We start from the raw sequence: 16,184 nt of genomic DNA on the forward strand, positions 1-16,184 counted from the left end.
CCCTCTCGTGTCCCTCAAGTACAGGGGTGGGACGCGGGCACCGAGGCGCGAAAGCGGGGTTAGATCAGGTCCTGTCTCCTGCCTGCCCTGCCCTTGGTCGGCGGCCAGGTGGGATCAAGACTTTTACCCTCCAGGTAAGTGGGTCCTGCCCTTCGCTGCCTCCTCGGGTGGTGGCAGCTGAGGCCAGGAGGGAAGGGACACAGGGCCTTGGGAGACGGAGCTGGCTCCTCTGCGCCAGCGACGGAGAAGGGGGAACCACGCAGACAAGGGGAGTAGAAAAAAAAAAAACAATGTACAATTATCAAATATACATCTCGGCGCGATACAGTCGGCTTCAAAAGAATCCAGGAGGAGCCCGGATGTGGGCCCAGCATCTGCCTGCTCTCAGTGCAAGTCCGTGTGTCCCGGCACGGCTGGGGTGCCGGTGGGGAGGGCGGCGGTGGCGGCAAGGTTCGCGGGATGAGCCGTACCGGGACAGCCCTGCAGAGGTGGGTGGTGGCAGAGGAGCCTTTGCGGTGACAGTAGCAGGTTGTCCTTCAGGCTGCTCCCAGTCACAGTCCGAGCATCGTCTGGTTCAGTGCAGCTAGTGGGTCACCTGCGCCGGTGCGCAGCTCTGGGGGGGCCCACAGCAACACCTGGCACGAAGGGTGACCCCTCTCTGTCCCCACGTGTGCTGCCGCACTGTCCCACAGCGTCCTGGGCTTTCCCAGCCCTCCATGGCCGACATCACCCTGCGGCATTAGCATGGACGCCACCAGGCAGAGGGGACAGCCACCGGCCCCATGTCCACGGCTCGCCGTGCCGTCCCTCCCCAAGCTGCCTCGGCGAAGTCGGGGGGGGGGGGGGGGGTGTCTCTCCACGGCCCAGCCCTACGCGGCCGTGTCATCGGGGCCGGCCAGGCCAAGGTACTCGGGATTCTCAGCCGTTGGCGTCGTGCTGGGGCCGCCCTTGGGGCCGCCGGCCTTGGCGGGGTCCTGGTTCCAGTAGTAGGGGTTGTCGAAGGCCTGGCTGAAGGGGCCGGGGGCGGGTGGGCCGGGGGGCACCAAGTACTCGGGGTTCTCCACGGCGTGGCCAAAGGGCCCTGGGAAAGGGTGCTTGGCTTCCTTGATGAGCCCGTTCTTGCCCTGGTGCCCCTTGGGCTTGTCCGGTGGGGACGGGGGCACGCGGGGGTGCCGGGGTGGGGACCGTCGCTCCCCAGCCTGATTCACGTACTCTGCAGGGATGAGGGGTGCGTTAGGAGCCACCGTGGCCGGGCTGGGAGAGGGGGCGGGTGGGCAGCCCCCAGGGAAGGGTGCGTGCTCAGCCGTCCCCTCCTGCAGGGTCCCAGCCGTCCCCTCCCTACCTGGCATGGCGGTGCGGGGGGCTGGTGCGGTGAAGCCCTCGGGGTCCAGGACCTCGCTCTCCTTGGCCGACAGCCCGGTGGGATCCTCGCTGTACCGCGGCAGGGCGCCGGGCTCCCGCGCCGCCGGGCTCTGCAGGGCCACCTTGGCCCCGCCGTCCCCCTCTGGCACCTCCGGCACGGGGTCTTCCGGCCCCTCTGCCAGGCCCTGGGGCGGGAAGGGGAAGGCGGCCAAGCCCCCACCCTCCTCCACGTCGGCCGGGGTCTCCGCCGTGCTCTGGGTGCAGGAGAGGGCACGGCGTCGGGTGCTTGCAGCCCAAACCGAGGAGCTGCCCGCAGATGGGCTCCCTGGGCAGCGCAGGGGCGGCTTTGCATCCCGCATCCCCCAGCACAGACGTGGCTGCAGCCTTGCCCTGGGCTGCCCCGGCACCGGGTCACCCCGCACCTCTGCCGGGAAAGGGGGGCTCCTGCCTGGCCCCCCCACCCTGGCCCACCTACCCGTGTGGAGGAGATGCGGCTGCGGTAGGTGGTGGAGGTCTCGGCGCTGAAGAAGCCCTGGTGAGGGACCAGGTACTCCTCGGCGTCCACCAGGTCATCCATGTCCTCCTCCTCGAGCAGCGCCCGGTAGAAGGTGCTGTCGATGGAGCCGGGCAGCCCGACCATGTCGTTCTGGGGGCGAGGGCAGCGGTCAGTGCCCACACCGGGGTGCTGGTGGGGGGACAGGACCCCCAGGGACCCGCATACCTGGATGACCACAAAGCGCTGGGGGTCCCGGGCCATGCGGGAAAACTCGGTGACCAACTCCCGAAACTTGGGCCGGCACTCGGAGTCAATCATCCAGCCTGGGGCAGAGCCGGGCGCTGTCAGGGCCGGGAGCGAGGTGCCACCGCGGCGCCCCGTCCCCGTGCCGTGTCCTTGTCCCCCACCCCGTACATTTCACCATGATCATGTAGACGTCGATGGTGCAGATGGGCGGCTGCGGCAGCCTCTCGCCCTTCTCCAGCAGGTCGGGGATCTCCCGGGCGGGGATCCCATCGTAGGGCTTTGCCCCGAAGGTCATCAGCTCCCACACGGTGACGCCTGGGGGGACGGGGACGGGGGTGAGCAGTGCCCTGAGCCCCCTGCGGGCCCCCCCCAGCACCGAGCCCGGGGATGGGGCCACCCCAACGTACCGTAGCTCCAGACATCGCTCTGGTGCGTGAAGCGCCGGCGCAGGATGGACTCCAGTGCCATCCACTTGATGGGGACCTGGGACAAGGAGGATGGAGAGGTGAGCAGGACTGGGAGGATCTGGCTGTCCCCGAGGGGGGGACATCACGATCCCCATCACTCTGTCCCTGCGTCCCCAAGCCCCACCTTGCCGCCGTCAGCGTGGTACTCGGTCTCATCGATGTCGAGCAGCCGGGCCAGCCCAAAGTCGGTGATCTTGACGTGGTTGGGGCTCTTGACGAGGACGTTGCGAGCAGCCAGGTCCCGGTGCACCAGCCGCACCTCCTCCAGGTAACTCATCCCCTGGGGGGGTGCGCGTCAGGCTGGCCCCAGCCGCCCACCACGTCCCCCCCCAGGTCCCCCTGGACCCCTGGTCCTACCTTGGCGATCTGCACACACCAGTTGAGCAGGTCCTGGGAGCCGATGCGGTCCTTGTTCTCCCGCACGTAGTCCAGGAGGCAGCCATAGGGCATCAGCTGCGTCACCAGCTGCACCGTGGAGGTCAGGCAGATGCCCAGCAGCCGGGACACATAGGGGCTGCCCACCCCTGCCATCACGTAGGCCTCCTGCGGGCAGGGTTAGGGGGTGGTCAGGCTGGGCAGGGGCTGCCGCCGGCACCGCTCGCCCGCCAGCACCGCTGGCACACTCACATCCAGGATCTCCTTGTTGGCTTTGGGTGACGTGTTCTCCCGCAAGACCTTGATGGCCACCGGGATCTTCACGCTCTCCCCGTCAGGGATCCAGATGCCCTGGGAGGGGGAACACGGGTGAGGGGGTGCGGAGCAGGGAGGGTCCCATCCCGCCGGTCGTACCCCCCACCCCTCACCTTATAGACAGTGCCAAAAGCGCCGGAGCCCAAGACTTTCACTTTCTTGAGCTCCGTCTCTTTGAGGATCCGCATCTGGGCCTGGTTGGGGAGGGCCCCGCTGGGCGTCAGCGGCTCCACCAGCTGCGGGACACAGATGGGTGAGGGGGGGCAGGGCTCCTGGCACCCCCCCCGGCGCTGAGGGTCTGTCCCCTCCAGAAGAGCCACGGGTGCCAGCGTCCCCACCTCGGTCTCCTGCAGCAGGCGCCGCATGGTGTGCTTCCGCTCCTGCTGCCGCCGGCGCTTGACGCAGATGACGGTGATGAGCAGGAGGACGACGACCAGCAGAGCCCCCACCACGCCAGCGATGATGGACGTCACCTGGCTGTGGGACAGAAGGTGACCAGGGCGGGGAGATGCTGACGGGGTGGGGGTCTCGGCTGGAGGAGCCCTCCGGCACCCAGAGGGTGGGGGTCGGGGTGGGATTCAGGGTGGCACAGGGCACCCGCGCTCGTACCTTGGCTTCTGGTCCACGGGACAGCCGTCCTCGTCCCGGATCGTGCACCTGGGGACACAGCGTGCAGCAGCCCCCCGTCAGCACCCCCCCCGTGACCCCCTGCCCGCGCCTGGCCGGCCCCCAGCCCTGACTCACGAGTGGGTGCAGTTGGTGGGGCAGAGCTGGCAGACGCCATCTTCGTCTGGGTACTTCCAGACGGGCACGAAGGAGGCGTCTGCCTTCACCCCGCTGGGGCACCGCCGCACGCACTGCTGCGCGTCCTTGTAGTGGGCACAAGCCACGCACTGGTCCGCCTCCTGCGGGAGGGGGGGTGTGAGGGACCCAGGCGTCCGGGGCTGCCCCCCACCCCGCCGTGTACCCCCCCAATCCTCACCGATCCGAAGCAAGTCTCGGTGCCGTTCTGGGGCTGGCACTCGGGGTGGCAGGGCAGGCACCGCGTCCCGTTGGCGTGCTCCCGGATGGCTCTGCGGGGCGAAGGGACCGTGGGGTGGGCATGGGGAAGGGATCCCGGACCCCCCGCAGTGGCGGGGGGGGATGCTCTGCTTGCCGTCCCCAGGGCTCGCCGCTTACCCATCCAGGAGGTTGCAGGAGGCGACGCACTCCTGGCCACGCAGAAACCGCTCGCAGGCGACGCACTGGGTCGGGCCGGGGCCCCAGCAGTGCCCGTGGGCGCAGAGGTGGAAGCAGACCAGCCCCTCGCTCTCTGCGGGGGAGCACTGTGAGCAACCAGGGGGTCCGCCAGCTCCCCCCCAGCCCCATCACCCATGGGTGCTGCTTACCGCACTGCTCGGGGGGCTTGTTGTGGGTCTGGAAGAGGCGCTGGCGGGGGTTGCGGAAGATGCTGCTCCAGGGCACCTTCTGGAGGAAGCAGAGCTGGGGGTTGTGGTGGACGAGCACCATCCCGCTGCTGATCTCCTGCAGGGCGCGGAGCCCCAGTGCCTGCACTGCCAGGTCCCGCAGCGTCAGCGAGTAGGCACCGCTGCCGAGACACCGCTGGGTGAGCACGCACGGCCCCCGCCACGTCCCCACGTCCCCCCGTGTCCCTGCCCCACTCACTTGTGCAGCACGCGGCCCCGGATGACCCGCAGGTTTTGGAAGACGCCCAGGTCCTGGAAGCCGGGTGGCCAGGCAGCGATGTAGAGGAATCCTGTGCGGAGCTGAGCGTTACCCACCCGTGTCCCCCCCCAATCCGCAGCCCCCAGCTCCCCCCGCTCTCACCCGTCAGCTCCTCCAGGCTCTCGAAGATCCGCAGCAGCTTGGGGTCCAGGGGTGGCGTATTGGTGCTGGGGTCCCTGCCGGGGACGGGAGGGAGGTTGGAGGGGGCAGGGGGTCCCAGCAGCCTCCTGCGGGGGCGGGGGGACCAGGGCGCTTACCCAGCAAAGGTCTCGGGCAGGAAGGCCAGGCTGCCGAAGATCTTGGTGCAGCCGGCGAAGTGCTGGATGTTGGAGGCGTTCACGGCATGGACGCCCTTGAGGAAATCCACTCCCAGCCCGTAGCACACTGCGGGGGCAGAGCGGGGCTGGGGTGCTCTGCCGGAACCCCCGCTCCCCACAAAACGCTCGCTGCTCCTGCCCTACCAGCCATGGAGGGCCCCCCCCAGGGCATGGCCGGCACCCCCCGCGCACCCCTGGGGTTCCCAGAGCCCCCCCAGAGCACTGCGGGGGCTGCTCACCCTCCGGGCAGGGCTTGCTGCACTTCTCGCACTTCTGAACGTTGTTGACGGTGACCTCCTGGCTGTTCTGGGGACACACGAGGGTGCAGGACCCCACCTCCGTCGCAAGGTAGTTATCTGGGGGGCACCGGGGGGGGTCAGAGCCATGGCGGCTCGGCACCGGACCCCCCCACCGGCGCGGTACTCACAGGGGCACTGGCTGACGCAGCTGGCACCGAAGGTGTAGCGCCCGTCACGGTTGGGCACCGACTCGAAGGTGTCCGAGTTGTAGATGACAAGGGGAGGACAGTGCAGCTCGCAGATCCCGCTCCGGTTGAAGTTCAGGCACGCCTGGGGGGGGACAACGGCTGGCATGAGACCCCGGCGTGTGTCCCCCACCCCGGGAAGCCCCCGTCCCCGGTGCCCCCCTGTCCCCCGTGCACACCAGGCAGTCGGAGTGCTTGGGGCCGGTGCAGCCGGCAGCGCACTGCTCGTGGCAGCAGTCCGTCGGCTTCGTGCCCTTGCAGCGCGGGCAGCCGTGGCAGATGGTCTTGGTCACTGGGGGGGGAGAGAGGGACACGGTGGGGACGGGGACCCCAATGGCTCCCGCCCCCAGGGGCTGTGGGGGTCCCCAGGATGAGGAGCTGGGGGGTAGGCGGGTTCCCGGGGGGGGTCCCTGTGGTGGGGATTCGGGTGCCAAGTGGGGGCAGTGGGGATCCACAGGGCAGGGATTTGGGGGGTAGGCGGAGGCCCCCAGGGGAGGGATTTTAGGGGTCTCTGGGTTTGTGGATGCCAAGTAGGGGTCTCTGGGGCAGGGATCTGGGGGGACAAGTGGGAGTCTCCAGAGCAGGGATTCTGGGGAGCCCATGGGGCGTTTGGGGGGCAAGTGGAAGGTCCAGGGGGTCTCTGGGGCCAGGATTTAGGTGGGAAGTAAGGGTCAATGGGGCAGGGACATGCGGAGGGAGGGGGGCTCCCCAGGGCTTTTGGAGGGGCTCACGGGTCAGGGGCTTTGGGGGTCCCGGGGTGGGGGGGAGCAGAGCTGGCTGCAGGCCCCGTACTCACGCGTCTGGCAGTCCTGCGGCCCCTCGCCCCAGCAGTGCCCCTCGGCACACAGCGCCCGGCAATCGGGACCTGCACCGGTGGAAGCCATGAGCCGGCGATGCCGTGGGGGACGGCAACCCCCAGGCCCCTTCCCTGGGTACAACCCACCCCCCCGCAGCGGGGTCCCAGTGCTCACAGCTGCGGTTGCGGGTGCTCTCCACCTGGGTCTCATCGCGGAGCTCGTTGTGCCGGTGGAAGATGTCAGACCAGAGGATGGTCTCCTGGAAGCAGAGCTGGGGGTTCCTCTCGATGCGCACCCCTCCCTTCAAGATCTCTGCATGGGGACAGGCAGGGGGGGTGTCAGCATGGGGACATAGGGGTCTTGCAGCCCCATGGGGACTCCCAGCCCTGGGCAGGGACCTGGAGCTCCATGGGGACATCCCATCTTGGGCAGGGACCTGCCACCCCACGGGGACACCCAGCCCCAGGCAGGGACCTGGAGCTCCATGGGGACACCCAGTCCTGGACGGGGACCCGCTACCCCATGGGGACACCCAGCCCCAGGCAGGGACCTGAAGCTCCAGGCAGGGACTACTGGGGACAGGCAGCCACAGGCAGGACCAGCAGCCCTGTGAGCCCACCCCAGGCAGGACCCAGCAGCTCCCAGGAGCAGCGACCCGCAGCCCCGAGCACCCCACGCCGGGAGCTGCCACCGCCGGGAGAGGTCCCCGACCTGTGAGGTGCCGCATGCCGAGCTGGCGCAGCCCTGGCATGCCAGAGGGGCCGGCGTTGCCCATCACGGCCAAAGCGTAACGCTCCTGGAAGAGCTGCGTCCCCCGGATGATACGCAGGCTCTGCAGCTCCAGCTGGCTCACTTGGTTCTCCGCGATGAGCACGTAGCCCTGCACCTCCTTGATGTCCTGGGGACGGGGGGACAGGGGTGAGGGGCCAGCCGGACCCCCGCTGTGCCCCCCCCGGGGTGTTTCTCCCCCTGCGCACCTTGAGGAAGGTGGTGTCGGCGTCGGGGGGCAGGTAGGTGAGCTCCAGGTTGCCCTGCACCACCTGGCAGCCCTGGTAGAGGTGCCGCAGGGTCTCGTAGTGGCTCTCGGGGCTGGAGGGACGCAGCAGCTTCATGTCGGTCCCCGTGCAGACTGTGGGGACAGAGCGGGAGCTCAGCGGGTCCCCTCGCACGGCCCGTCCTCGCCCCCGCGGGAAACTGAGCCGGCGGCAGCACCGGCCTCCGCAGGAAATGCTGCGGATCCGGTGGTGGCCGTTTATCTCCGGGGCTGCTCCCAACAGCTTCCGATGGGCTTCCTGGATCGCCATTCCCCCGGCTCCCGCCCCGGCACGCGGCAAAGCTGCTCCCGCTTTGGCACCCGGCCCCACACGAGGGACAGCCGGGGGCCGACATCGCCCCGTGCCTGCGGTGGGCGTCGGGTGCTGCTTGGGGGCCAGGCTGGGACCCGCAGACCCAGCCGCGCCGTGGCGGGGGCCAGAGCGGGGGCCGCAGGCAGGAATGCTCTGCCCACGCCGGCGGGGGGGCCATGCCGAGACAAGACCCGATTGTTGAGCGGCGACGGCTGCCAGAGCTCAGCCAGCCCCATCCTACGGGGGGCTGCTGGCCGGGGGACCATCCCCGGGGCATCGGGGCGGGCGTGGGGCGCAGGGTGGGGGGCGCAGGAGCCCGCCCTGGGCCGCGGGCCGGGCGGGTGAGTCACGGCCGCGGGTGGCACAGGGCCCCCAGCCGCCCGCTCCCGGCAGGAACCGCCTTTTCAGGTCGGGCATGTTTGGGGAGCAGCGGTGACGCAGGGCTGGCGGGCACGGCCCAGCCCCGGCGCGCCCGCGGCCCCCAGCGCCCCGCCACCACGCCGGGACAACGCCCCCCACACCAGACCCCAGCCCGGCTCCGACACCGACCCCGGCACGGCTCCAGCACCGACCTTGCCACCGCCCCGGCACAGCCCCAGCGTCGGCCCCAGTGCCACCAGCCCTGAGCCACCACCATCCCCTCCCCGAGCGCAGTGCAGGGGGACACCGAGGCGCATGGGGGTCAGGCAGCCGTGCCCTGCCCTCCGCTGAGGGCTGAGGTTTGGCGTCCCGATCCCCGGCTGGAGGGGGCTGCCAGCCGTGCCGCAGCTGAGTGACAGCCCCCAGTGCCGGCAGCTGCCTGCATGGCCTCATGGCTGGGGGAACCAGGCTGGCAGCCGCCGCCTCTGCCTACTCCAGGGCCGCCGAGCCAGAGAGACCCCCCCCCGGGCATGGCCAAGGAGGGGGAAACCCCCCAAATTTGGGGTTCAGCTCTCACCCCACCGTGGTGGCCTCGGCTGAGCAGTGGAGGGACCCCTGTCCCCCCCCGGGAGGAAACCAAACCGTCGTGGCGGGCAGCCAAAGCTCAAGGTCTGCCCTCCACCTGCCCCACGGCGCGGGCAGAGGATGCCACGGGCTTTCCCAGGGCGAAGGGCAGGCGGGACGGGCGAGCGGCAGCGGCAGGGCCAGATCCTGGTGGGATCCCGGCTCCGTCCCATGGGCTTCGGCCCTGCCTGCTCCTCCGGGTCCCTGGCTGGGCACCAGGAAGGGCAGTCAATGATCCATCCTGCCTGGATCACTCTCGCGGGCAGTGCCACCGCGGATCACTCCGTCTGCCCGCAGGCAGCCACCAAGGCGTCCGGCAAAGCCCATCGGCCATGTGCCCACAGGGCTGCCCCTGCTCCGGTGCTCCCCGAGCTGGGGCTGCCGGTCATCCCCTCCCAGCCAGTGCACGGATCCGGCCCCAGGGATGGGGTTGGGGCTGTGGGGACACGCCAGTGTGTCCCCAGTCCAGAGCTGGGAACTCCCCAGCACAACCCCTCTGAGCAGGGCGAGCTGTGGGGTGCCAGGAGCAGAGAGCACCCGTTGAGTCCCCACGATCCTGCACCAGCTCAGCCCCACCAGGTGTTTGCTTCCCAAACCCCCCCGGTGCCGGACCTGCCCCCCAACACGGGGCTGCCTGCAGGCAGGCCTGGAGCAGGTAGCGGGGTCAAACCCTGCTGGGGGCTTTTGGGGTTGCTGATGCCCACCTTGGGGCCACCGATGCCCACCTTGGGGCCACCAGCCCCGTCCCCGTCCCCTGCCAGCCCCGTCCCTGCGTGCCCGGCCGAGGCCCCGGGGCAGGCAGGGCTCCTGCCCGGGCTGCTCCCGCTCCCTCCCGGCCGCTCTCCCGGGCTGGGCAGGGTGCGGCACGTCGAGAATGTGGATGGGAGCGACGGGGACGCACCCACCCACCCACCCACCCGCTCCGTGGGGCACCGCGCCTGCCCCGGCACCCCGCGGCCCCCCTGCCCTGCGCCCCGAAACCTCCCCTCGGCTCCGGGAGGGGAACCCCGGGAATTTGGGGTCCGTCCCCGTTTCCCCGGGCGTTACCGGAGCCCCGGGAGCGGCTGCAGCCCGGGGGGGGTGTGGGGGGGTCCCCGCTTGGGGCGGCACCGGGTCCCCCCAAACTCCCCCCGGGGCAGCGGACCCGGGGTTCGTCCCGCTCGGGGAGGCCGGGGCGCAGCGGGCAGGGCAGCCCCGTCTGGCCCAGCGCCTCCCAGTCCAGCCCAGTCCGGTCCCCGATCGCGGCGTGGGGCCGCCGGGGACGCGCTGCCCGCGGCGGGGAGAACCGGGGGGGGGGGGAGACACCGGATCGGGGAGGGACTGGGGGGCGGACGGTCCCGTCACTTTGAACCCAGCAGCGCCCGGGCACACCGGGCCCCCCAGCCCGGTGCCCCCCGGTTCCCCCCCCCCCGGTGCCCCCCGCTGCCGGTCGCTCCCGTGCAAAACTTTGAGCAAAGTCCCGCGGCCCGGTGTCCTCCCGGTCGCCGGTGTCCCCTCGGTCCCCGGTGCCCCCCCCCCCCGCCCCGGTGTCCCCCGGTCCCGGTCGGACCCACGGACCCACCTTCGGCGGCGGCGGCGGGGCAGAGGGCGGCGAGCAGGAGCCCGGCGCAGAGGCAGCCTCCGGCGGGGATCATGGTGCTCAGCGCGGGCCGCGGCCCATGGTCCCGCCGGCCGCTCCGGGAAAGTTTGCGGTGCGGAGCCACCGCCTCCCGCCGCTCCCGGGCTCCGCCTCGCGGGGCCGCGCCGCCATCCCGGCCCCGGGCCAGGGCGCGCCCCCGCTCTGCGCGCGCTCCCGCCGCCCCGGACCCCGCGGGACCCCTCCGGTCCCCTTCATCCCCCGGGAGCACCGGGGGGACCCCCCCGCCCACCCCCGGCTGCAGCGCACCCCGCTCGGTGCGGGACCCCCCCCCGCCCCGGTGCTCCCCGCTCCCGGGGTCCTGGCGCGGCACCGGGGGGCGACACCGGCGGCAGGGAGGGGGTGCGGAGGCTTCGCCGTGGGGTCGCCCGGGGGGGGGGGGGCGGACGAGCCCCGTCCCTGTCCTCTCACTTGCCCCCCCCCGGGGCTGTGGCTGTCACCGGTGCAGGGGAAGGGGGAGAGCGGTGCCCCCCCCCGGGTCTGGGGGGGACAGTGCCGGGGGTGCGGGGGACAGGGGTGACACCCGGGGGTGGTCCTGGGGTTCAGGGACAGTCCGGGGGTGCAGGGGACAGGGGTGACACCCAGGGGTGGTGCTGGGGTACAGGGACAGTCCGGGGGTGCAGGGGACAGGGGTGACACCCAGGGGTGGTCCTGGGGTCCAGGGACAGTCTAGGGACAGCCCGGGGGTGCGGGGGACAAGGGTGACAGCCGGGGGCGTTCCTGGGGTACAGGGACAGCCCAGGCCACGGGCACAGCCCAGCACCCTTCCCTGGGTCCCCGACGAGGTGGCCCGGAGCTGGCGCTTGACACTCGCCCTGGGCACAAGCCACGGCTGCAGCTTCATGTGCCACCCTGGGTGCACGGGGGGGGACTGGGACGTGGGGTCCCCCGGGAGCACCGCAGCCCGCGGTGGGGACCCCCTGGCCGGGCGTCGCAGCCGGGAGCAGCCGTGCCGGGGGCCGGGACATGACCCCCCCGCCATGTCCCCACCCCGTCCTCCCACATCTGCCACCCCGGCCGCCCGCAGCCCCCGAGGGAGAAGGCGGCTGGGCCGGAGAAGGAGCGATGGCTCCGTGGGGACCGTGCCCGTCACCCCAAGCCAGGCCAGCGGCCGCCCCGGCACGGCGGGACGGGGGGCAGCACCACCCCCGCGTCCCCCGCCGCTGGCAGCCCGCGGGAGGGAGGGCGGCCACCTCGGGGTCTTCGCCCCACGGCCCCCACCCGGGGTCCCGCCGGCACGGCGCGGCGCGGCCCACCCCGAGGCCGGGCAGACCGGGCCCCGCTGCCCCCGGGGTCCCCGCACCCGCCCGGGCCACGCTGTGCCCCAGTGGGGGGATATATCCCATGAGCCTCTGCGGAGGGTGCGGGGGGGGGATATATCCCATGAGCCTCCCGCCCTGGGGGACTGTATCCCAGCATCCCGCGGTCGGCGGAGGCGCTATATCCCATGGTGCCCCGCGCCACGCCCCCGTTTCCGGGGTGGGCCGGAAGCGACGGGGCCGGGCCGGGCCGGGCGGCGATGGCGGCCGGCGGCGCGGCTCGGACCGCGCTGCTGCTGCTGCTGGGGGCAGCGGCGGCGCCGGGCCCGGCCCGGGGCTCGCAGGGGGACCGGGAGCCGCTGTACCGGGAGTGCCTGGGCCGCTGCGAGCGGCAGAACTGCTCGGGGGCGGCGCTGCGGCACTTCCGCGCCCGCCAGCCGCTCTACATGGGCCTGACAGGTACCGCCCCCCCCGCGCCCATTGGCTGCCGGGCTGGGCCGCGCCCCCCGCGGCTGACAGGCCCCGCCCCTCGCGTAGGCTCCGCCCACTATACGACCACGCCCCGATCGGAGGCCACGCCTCCGCACCGGGTGGCTGGGCGGGAGGGGCCGGGGCACGGGGCCGGGGCACTGGGCCGGACTGGGGCCGCACTGGGCCGGACTGGGGCCGTACTGGGGCTGGACTGGGGAGCGCTGGGCTATCCTGAGGCCTGGCTGGGGAGCACTGGGCTGGACTGGGATGCACTGGGCCATGCTAGTTCTGGACTGGAGATCACTGGGCTGTGCTGGGGCTGTGCTGGGGGGCATTAGGCCATGCTGGGGCCATGTTGGGTGGCACTTGGGCGGTATTGGTGGATACTGGGCCATGCTGGTGGCTGTTGGGCCATTCTGGGGTCATGCTGGGCTGTGTGGTGGAGTACTGGGCTGTGCTGGGCCATTCTGGGAGGTCACTGGGCCATTTTGGGGGGACACTGAGCCATAGCGGGGGCCACTGGACTTTACTGGGGGAGGTGCTGGCCTCTGTTGAGCCACTTTGGGGGACGCTGGGCTGTACTGGGCGTTGCTGGGCCGTGGTGCTGGGAGCCGCTTGGGGAAGGCCTGTGTGTCCTGCCTGCGCCCAGCACAGAGGGGGTCCCCCAGCCCCGCAGGGTGACCCCCACCCAACTCCCCCTCACCCGAGCCGGCTCCTGGCACTCCCAGCGCCTGTCGTGGTCTGACCACGCAGCCTGATGGTCCATACTGGGAGAGACTGGGAGGGACTGAGCGACCCGGGCAGGGGCCGTGCCGGCCACCCCCTCCCACCGCTTCACCTCCCCGGCTGCAGGCTGGACCTGCCGCGACGACTGCAAGTACGAGTGCATGTGGGTGACGGTGCGGCTCTACGTCCAGGGCGGCCACAGGGTGCCCCAGTTCCATGGCAAGGTGAGTGGGGGGCTGGGGAGGGGGGCCGGGGAGGGGGGCCGGGCCCCCCCCCGCCCGCTGACCCCCCGTTCTCCCTTGCAGTGGCCCTTCTCGCGGTTCCTGTTCTTCCAGGAGCCGGCCTCCGCCTTCGCCTCCTTCCTCAACGGCCTGGCCAGCTTCGTCATGCTGCTGCGCTACAAGGCCGCCGTCCCCCCCGCCTCCCCCATGTACCCCACCTGCGTCGCCTTCGCCTGGGTGAGCCGTGACCCCCCCTTCCCCCCCCCGGGGGGGCTGTGCTGCGCCCCACGTCCTCGCTGCTCTCTCTGGGGGTCTTCTTGCAGCCCCCGTGGTCTCCCCTCGTCGCAGGGACACCCCCCAGGATGACGGGGGGTGGTTTTGGGGGGCACAGCCTGCGCTGGCAGAGCAGCACCGGGCCGGCAGCGCTTCCCGGGCCTCCTCTGCCAGGGCGCAGAGTCTCCAGGGCTTTTCAATAACCAGCTGATCAGCAAACCCCGCACAGCTCCGGCTGCTGCCGCTGCCCCGGCCGCCGGCGCCTCCGCATCCAATTTTCGGGGCACTCGTCTTCCCTAATGAGGCTGACGAGCTGCTGAGGGGGGAACGTGTCCCAGGCGGGGAGCTGGCACGTAGCTGGCAACAGGGGCCGCTCAGCCTCTCCCTCCCCGCTCCGGGTTTCTGCCTCTCACGCCACCTCTCCCGCAGGTCTCCTTAAACGCCTGGTTCTGGTCCACTGTTTTCCACACGAGGGACACGGCTGTGACAGAGGTGAGTGGCACCCCTGGAGGCGGCGTGACCGTGGGTTCGTCACCCTCTGTCCCCAAACCCGTGCTGGCGTCCTGTCGTTCAGCCCTGCTCGGGGGGGGACCGCGTGCCCTGGCCCTCCTCGAGCTGCCGGCGCGGCTCACCCAGCCCCGATCCCGCAGAAACTGGACTATTTCTGCGCTTCGGCCGTCGTCCTGCACTCCGTGTACCTGTGCTGCGTCAGGTGAGCCCCGCCAGCGCCGTGGGGCAGGGCGCTGGGGACACCGGTGGCGGCCGGTCCCCGGGGCTGTGAGTGACCCCTTCCTCCTTCTCCTCACCCCCCCAGGACGCTGGGGCTGCAGCGACCAGCCTTAATCAGCATCTTCAGGGCCTTCCTCCTCCTCTTCCTCGCCTGCCACATCTCCTACCTGACCCTCGTCCGCTTCGACTACGGCTACAACATGGCTGCGAACGCGGTGATCGGTGAGGCTGGGACCAGGGGGGCTGGAGCCGGGTGAGGGGGCCGTGCCCACGGACGGGTGCTCCCCTCTCCCCGTGTCCCCCCCCCCCGCCGCTGTCCCCAGGGCTCCTCAACCTGGCGTGGTGGCTGCGGTGGTGCCTGCGGAACCGCCCGCGCCTGCCCCACGTCTGGAAGTGCGCGGCCGTGGTGCTGCTGCTGCAGGCGCTGGCGCTGCTGGAGCTCCTCGATTTCCCTCCCATCTTCTGGGTGCTGGACGCCCACGCGCTCTGGCACATCGGCACCATCCCCCTCAACGTCCTCTTCTACAGGTCAGTGCCCCCCTCCCCGGCACCCCTGCAGGGTGCTCGGGGCCCCCTCTTTTTAAAATATGGGTGCTGGGGGCTCCAAGCTTTCCCACGGGGTGCTGAGTGCCCCCTTTTTGAAACTGGGGTGGTGCTGGAGGCCCCTCTGTTTCCCATGGGGTCCTGGGCGTCCCACCCTTGAAACTGAGGTGCTAAGGACCCCGCTATTGCCCCCAGGGTGCTGGGTGCCCGTCTCTTACCCATGCTGTGCTGGGTGCCCCTCTCCTGAAATTGAGGTGCTAAGGGCCCCCCATTTTGTCCATGGGATTCTCAGTGCTCCCCCCTTGAAACTGGGGTGCTGGGCCCCCTCTCTTGCCCATGGGATGCACAGTGCTCCCCCTCTTGAAATCGGGGTGCTGGGGGCTCCCTTCGTGCCCTTGGGGTGCTGGAGGGACCCCGCTGCTGCTCCCCAGGAGCCCCGGGTCTGGCTGTGCTCAAGGGGGGGTTTGGGGCTCCCCCGATCCCCTGCCTTCCCACCCAGCGCTGCCAGCCGGAGGGGGCCCCCCAGGGCCGGGGGGCTGCGGCCCCCCAGCCCCCCCCCCAGCCCTCCGTCTCCCCCTCCCTCTCCGCAGTTTCCTGATGGACGACAGCCTCTACCTCCTGAAGGCCAACTCCGACCTCTTCAAAGCGGACTAGAGCTGCCGGGGGGAGCGCAGCCCTTCGTGCCCCCCCCGGCATCCCGCCCTGTGCCAAGTGAACCCCCAGCCCCCCCGGCCACCGCCTCCTTCCCCCGGTTGCCTTCGGAGGTTTGCTTTTCTCTCCCCGCGTCCCCCCTCCCCGGGGTGCAGGGGGGCCAGGCACCCCCGCCGCCCGTTGCGCGGGGGCCAAGGGCAGCTGAGCACCCCCCCCCGGTCCCCCCCAGCTGCCGGTGCCGAGCCGGGGGCCCTCCCTGCCGTGGAGCGCGGCAGCCGCGAGGTGGCAACGGCTGCTGGGGCCCACGGTGCCGGGGGGGGGGGGACGTGGGTGGCCAGGGGGGGCCTTGCTGAGCCCTGCTGGCGCCGGGGTGGCTTTTGCAGGGGGGTGTGGGGCTGGAGCGGTGCCTTGGGGCTGGGGGTGCCCCCCCGGCGATGCGGCCCCCCCTCGCCCGAGCGTGTTGTGGGATGTGAATAAAGCTGAGCTCGATCTGCGCCGTGCCTGGCTCTCGCCCCCCCCAGCCCCCTCCCTGCCCCATTCCCTTTGCTGGTCCCGTGGGGCACCCCGTGTCTGCCCTGCCCTGCACCCCATTTCCCACCCTGCTCTCGCCCTGTGCGCCCCAAACCCCCTCCCTGTGCCCCAACCCCCCCTGCCCCACACCCCGTACCCACCCCACCGCGCACCCCCTCCTCACCCTGTCCCGAGCCCCCATCGCACCCTCCCCACTGCCCCCCGGCTCCCTGACCCCCCAGGACCTATGG

The 16,184-nt window shown here is 71.6% G+C and overlaps 2 protein-coding genes across 4 annotated transcripts; one reads left to right on the top strand and one right to left on the bottom strand.

Moving 5' to 3' along the window:
* Positions 1–137: 137 nt before the first annotated feature.
* Positions 138–10,621, bottom strand: ERBB2 (erb-b2 receptor tyrosine kinase 2). 2 transcript variants are annotated; one of them, XM_087769813.1, is made up of 27 exons: positions 10,476–10,621; positions 7,562–7,713; positions 7,296–7,482; positions 6,759–6,896; positions 6,584–6,652; positions 5,967–6,079; positions 5,731–5,872; positions 5,543–5,659; positions 5,244–5,370; positions 5,089–5,162; positions 4,927–5,017; positions 4,650–4,849; positions 4,441–4,573; positions 4,244–4,334; positions 4,006–4,166; positions 3,871–3,918; positions 3,600–3,738; positions 3,375–3,497; positions 3,199–3,297; positions 2,929–3,114; positions 2,696–2,851; positions 2,512–2,587; positions 2,273–2,419; positions 2,084–2,181; positions 1,838–2,008; positions 1,343–1,616; positions 138–1,213 (listed from the first exon to the last, which is right to left on the bottom strand). In XM_087769813.1, exons 1-27 carry the CDS (start codon positions 10,546–10,548, stop codon positions 870–872), a joined length of 3,729 nt encoding a protein of 1,242 aa, XP_087625939.1. In that variant the 5' UTR covers positions 10,549–10,621; the 3' UTR covers positions 138–869. The 2 variants fall into 2 exon arrangements, with proteins under 2 accessions (XP_087625939.1, XP_087625940.1); XM_087769814.1 differs by lacking the exons at positions 5,967–6,079; positions 7,562–7,713; positions 10,476–10,621 and having other exon boundaries at positions 7,296–7,434.
* A 1,419-nt stretch (positions 10,622–12,040) lies between these two features.
* PGAP3 (post-GPI attachment to proteins phospholipase 3) lies at positions 12,041–15,917 on the top strand. Of its 2 annotated transcripts, none has more exons than XM_087769907.1 (8): positions 12,041–12,268; positions 13,133–13,230; positions 13,312–13,464; positions 13,930–13,992; positions 14,151–14,212; positions 14,315–14,451; positions 14,553–14,757; positions 15,363–15,917. In XM_087769907.1, exons 1-8 carry the CDS (start codon positions 12,070–12,072, stop codon positions 15,424–15,426), a joined length of 981 nt encoding a protein of 326 aa, XP_087626033.1. In that variant the 5' UTR covers positions 12,041–12,069; the 3' UTR covers positions 15,427–15,917. The 2 variants fall into 2 exon arrangements, with proteins under 2 accessions (XP_087626033.1, XP_087626034.1); XM_087769908.1 differs by having other exon boundaries at positions 13,342–13,464.
* Positions 15,918–16,184: the final 267 nt, after the last annotated feature.

Source organism: Nipponia nippon, unplaced genomic scaffold (genome assembly GCF_047370975.1).
Source record: "Nipponia nippon isolate SJK-2023a ecotype South Korea unplaced genomic scaffold, ASM4737097v1 scaffold_32, whole genome shotgun sequence".
NCBI classification, from domain to species: Eukaryota; Metazoa; Chordata; class Aves; order Pelecaniformes; family Threskiornithidae; genus Nipponia; species Nipponia nippon.

Bases quoted from the DNA above. Each gene is read 5' to 3' on its own strand.
- ERBB2 (XM_087769813.1), bottom strand. From the start codon at position 10,548: ATGATCCCCGCCGGAGGCTGCCTCTGCGCCGGGCTCCTGCTCGCCGCC. The intron at 5,660-5,730 runs GTGAGTACCGCG...GGTGCCCCCCAG, and splicing joins CTGCGTCAGCCAGTGCCCCT to ATAACTACCTTGCGACGGAG. The intron at 1,214-1,342 runs GTAGGGAGGGGA...TCATCCCTGCAG, and splicing joins CCCCCGCACCGCCATGCCAG to AGTACGTGAATCAGGCTGGG.
- PGAP3 (XM_087769907.1), top strand. From the start codon at position 12,070: ATGGCGGCCGGCGGCGCGGCTCGGACCGCGCTGCTGCTGCTGCTGGGG. The intron at 13,231-13,311 runs GTGAGTGGGGGG...TCTCCCTTGCAG, and splicing joins TGCCCCAGTTCCATGGCAAG to TGGCCCTTCTCGCGGTTCCT. The intron at 13,993-14,150 runs GTGAGTGGCACC...CCGATCCCGCAG, and splicing joins GGGACACGGCTGTGACAGAG to AAACTGGACTATTTCTGCGC.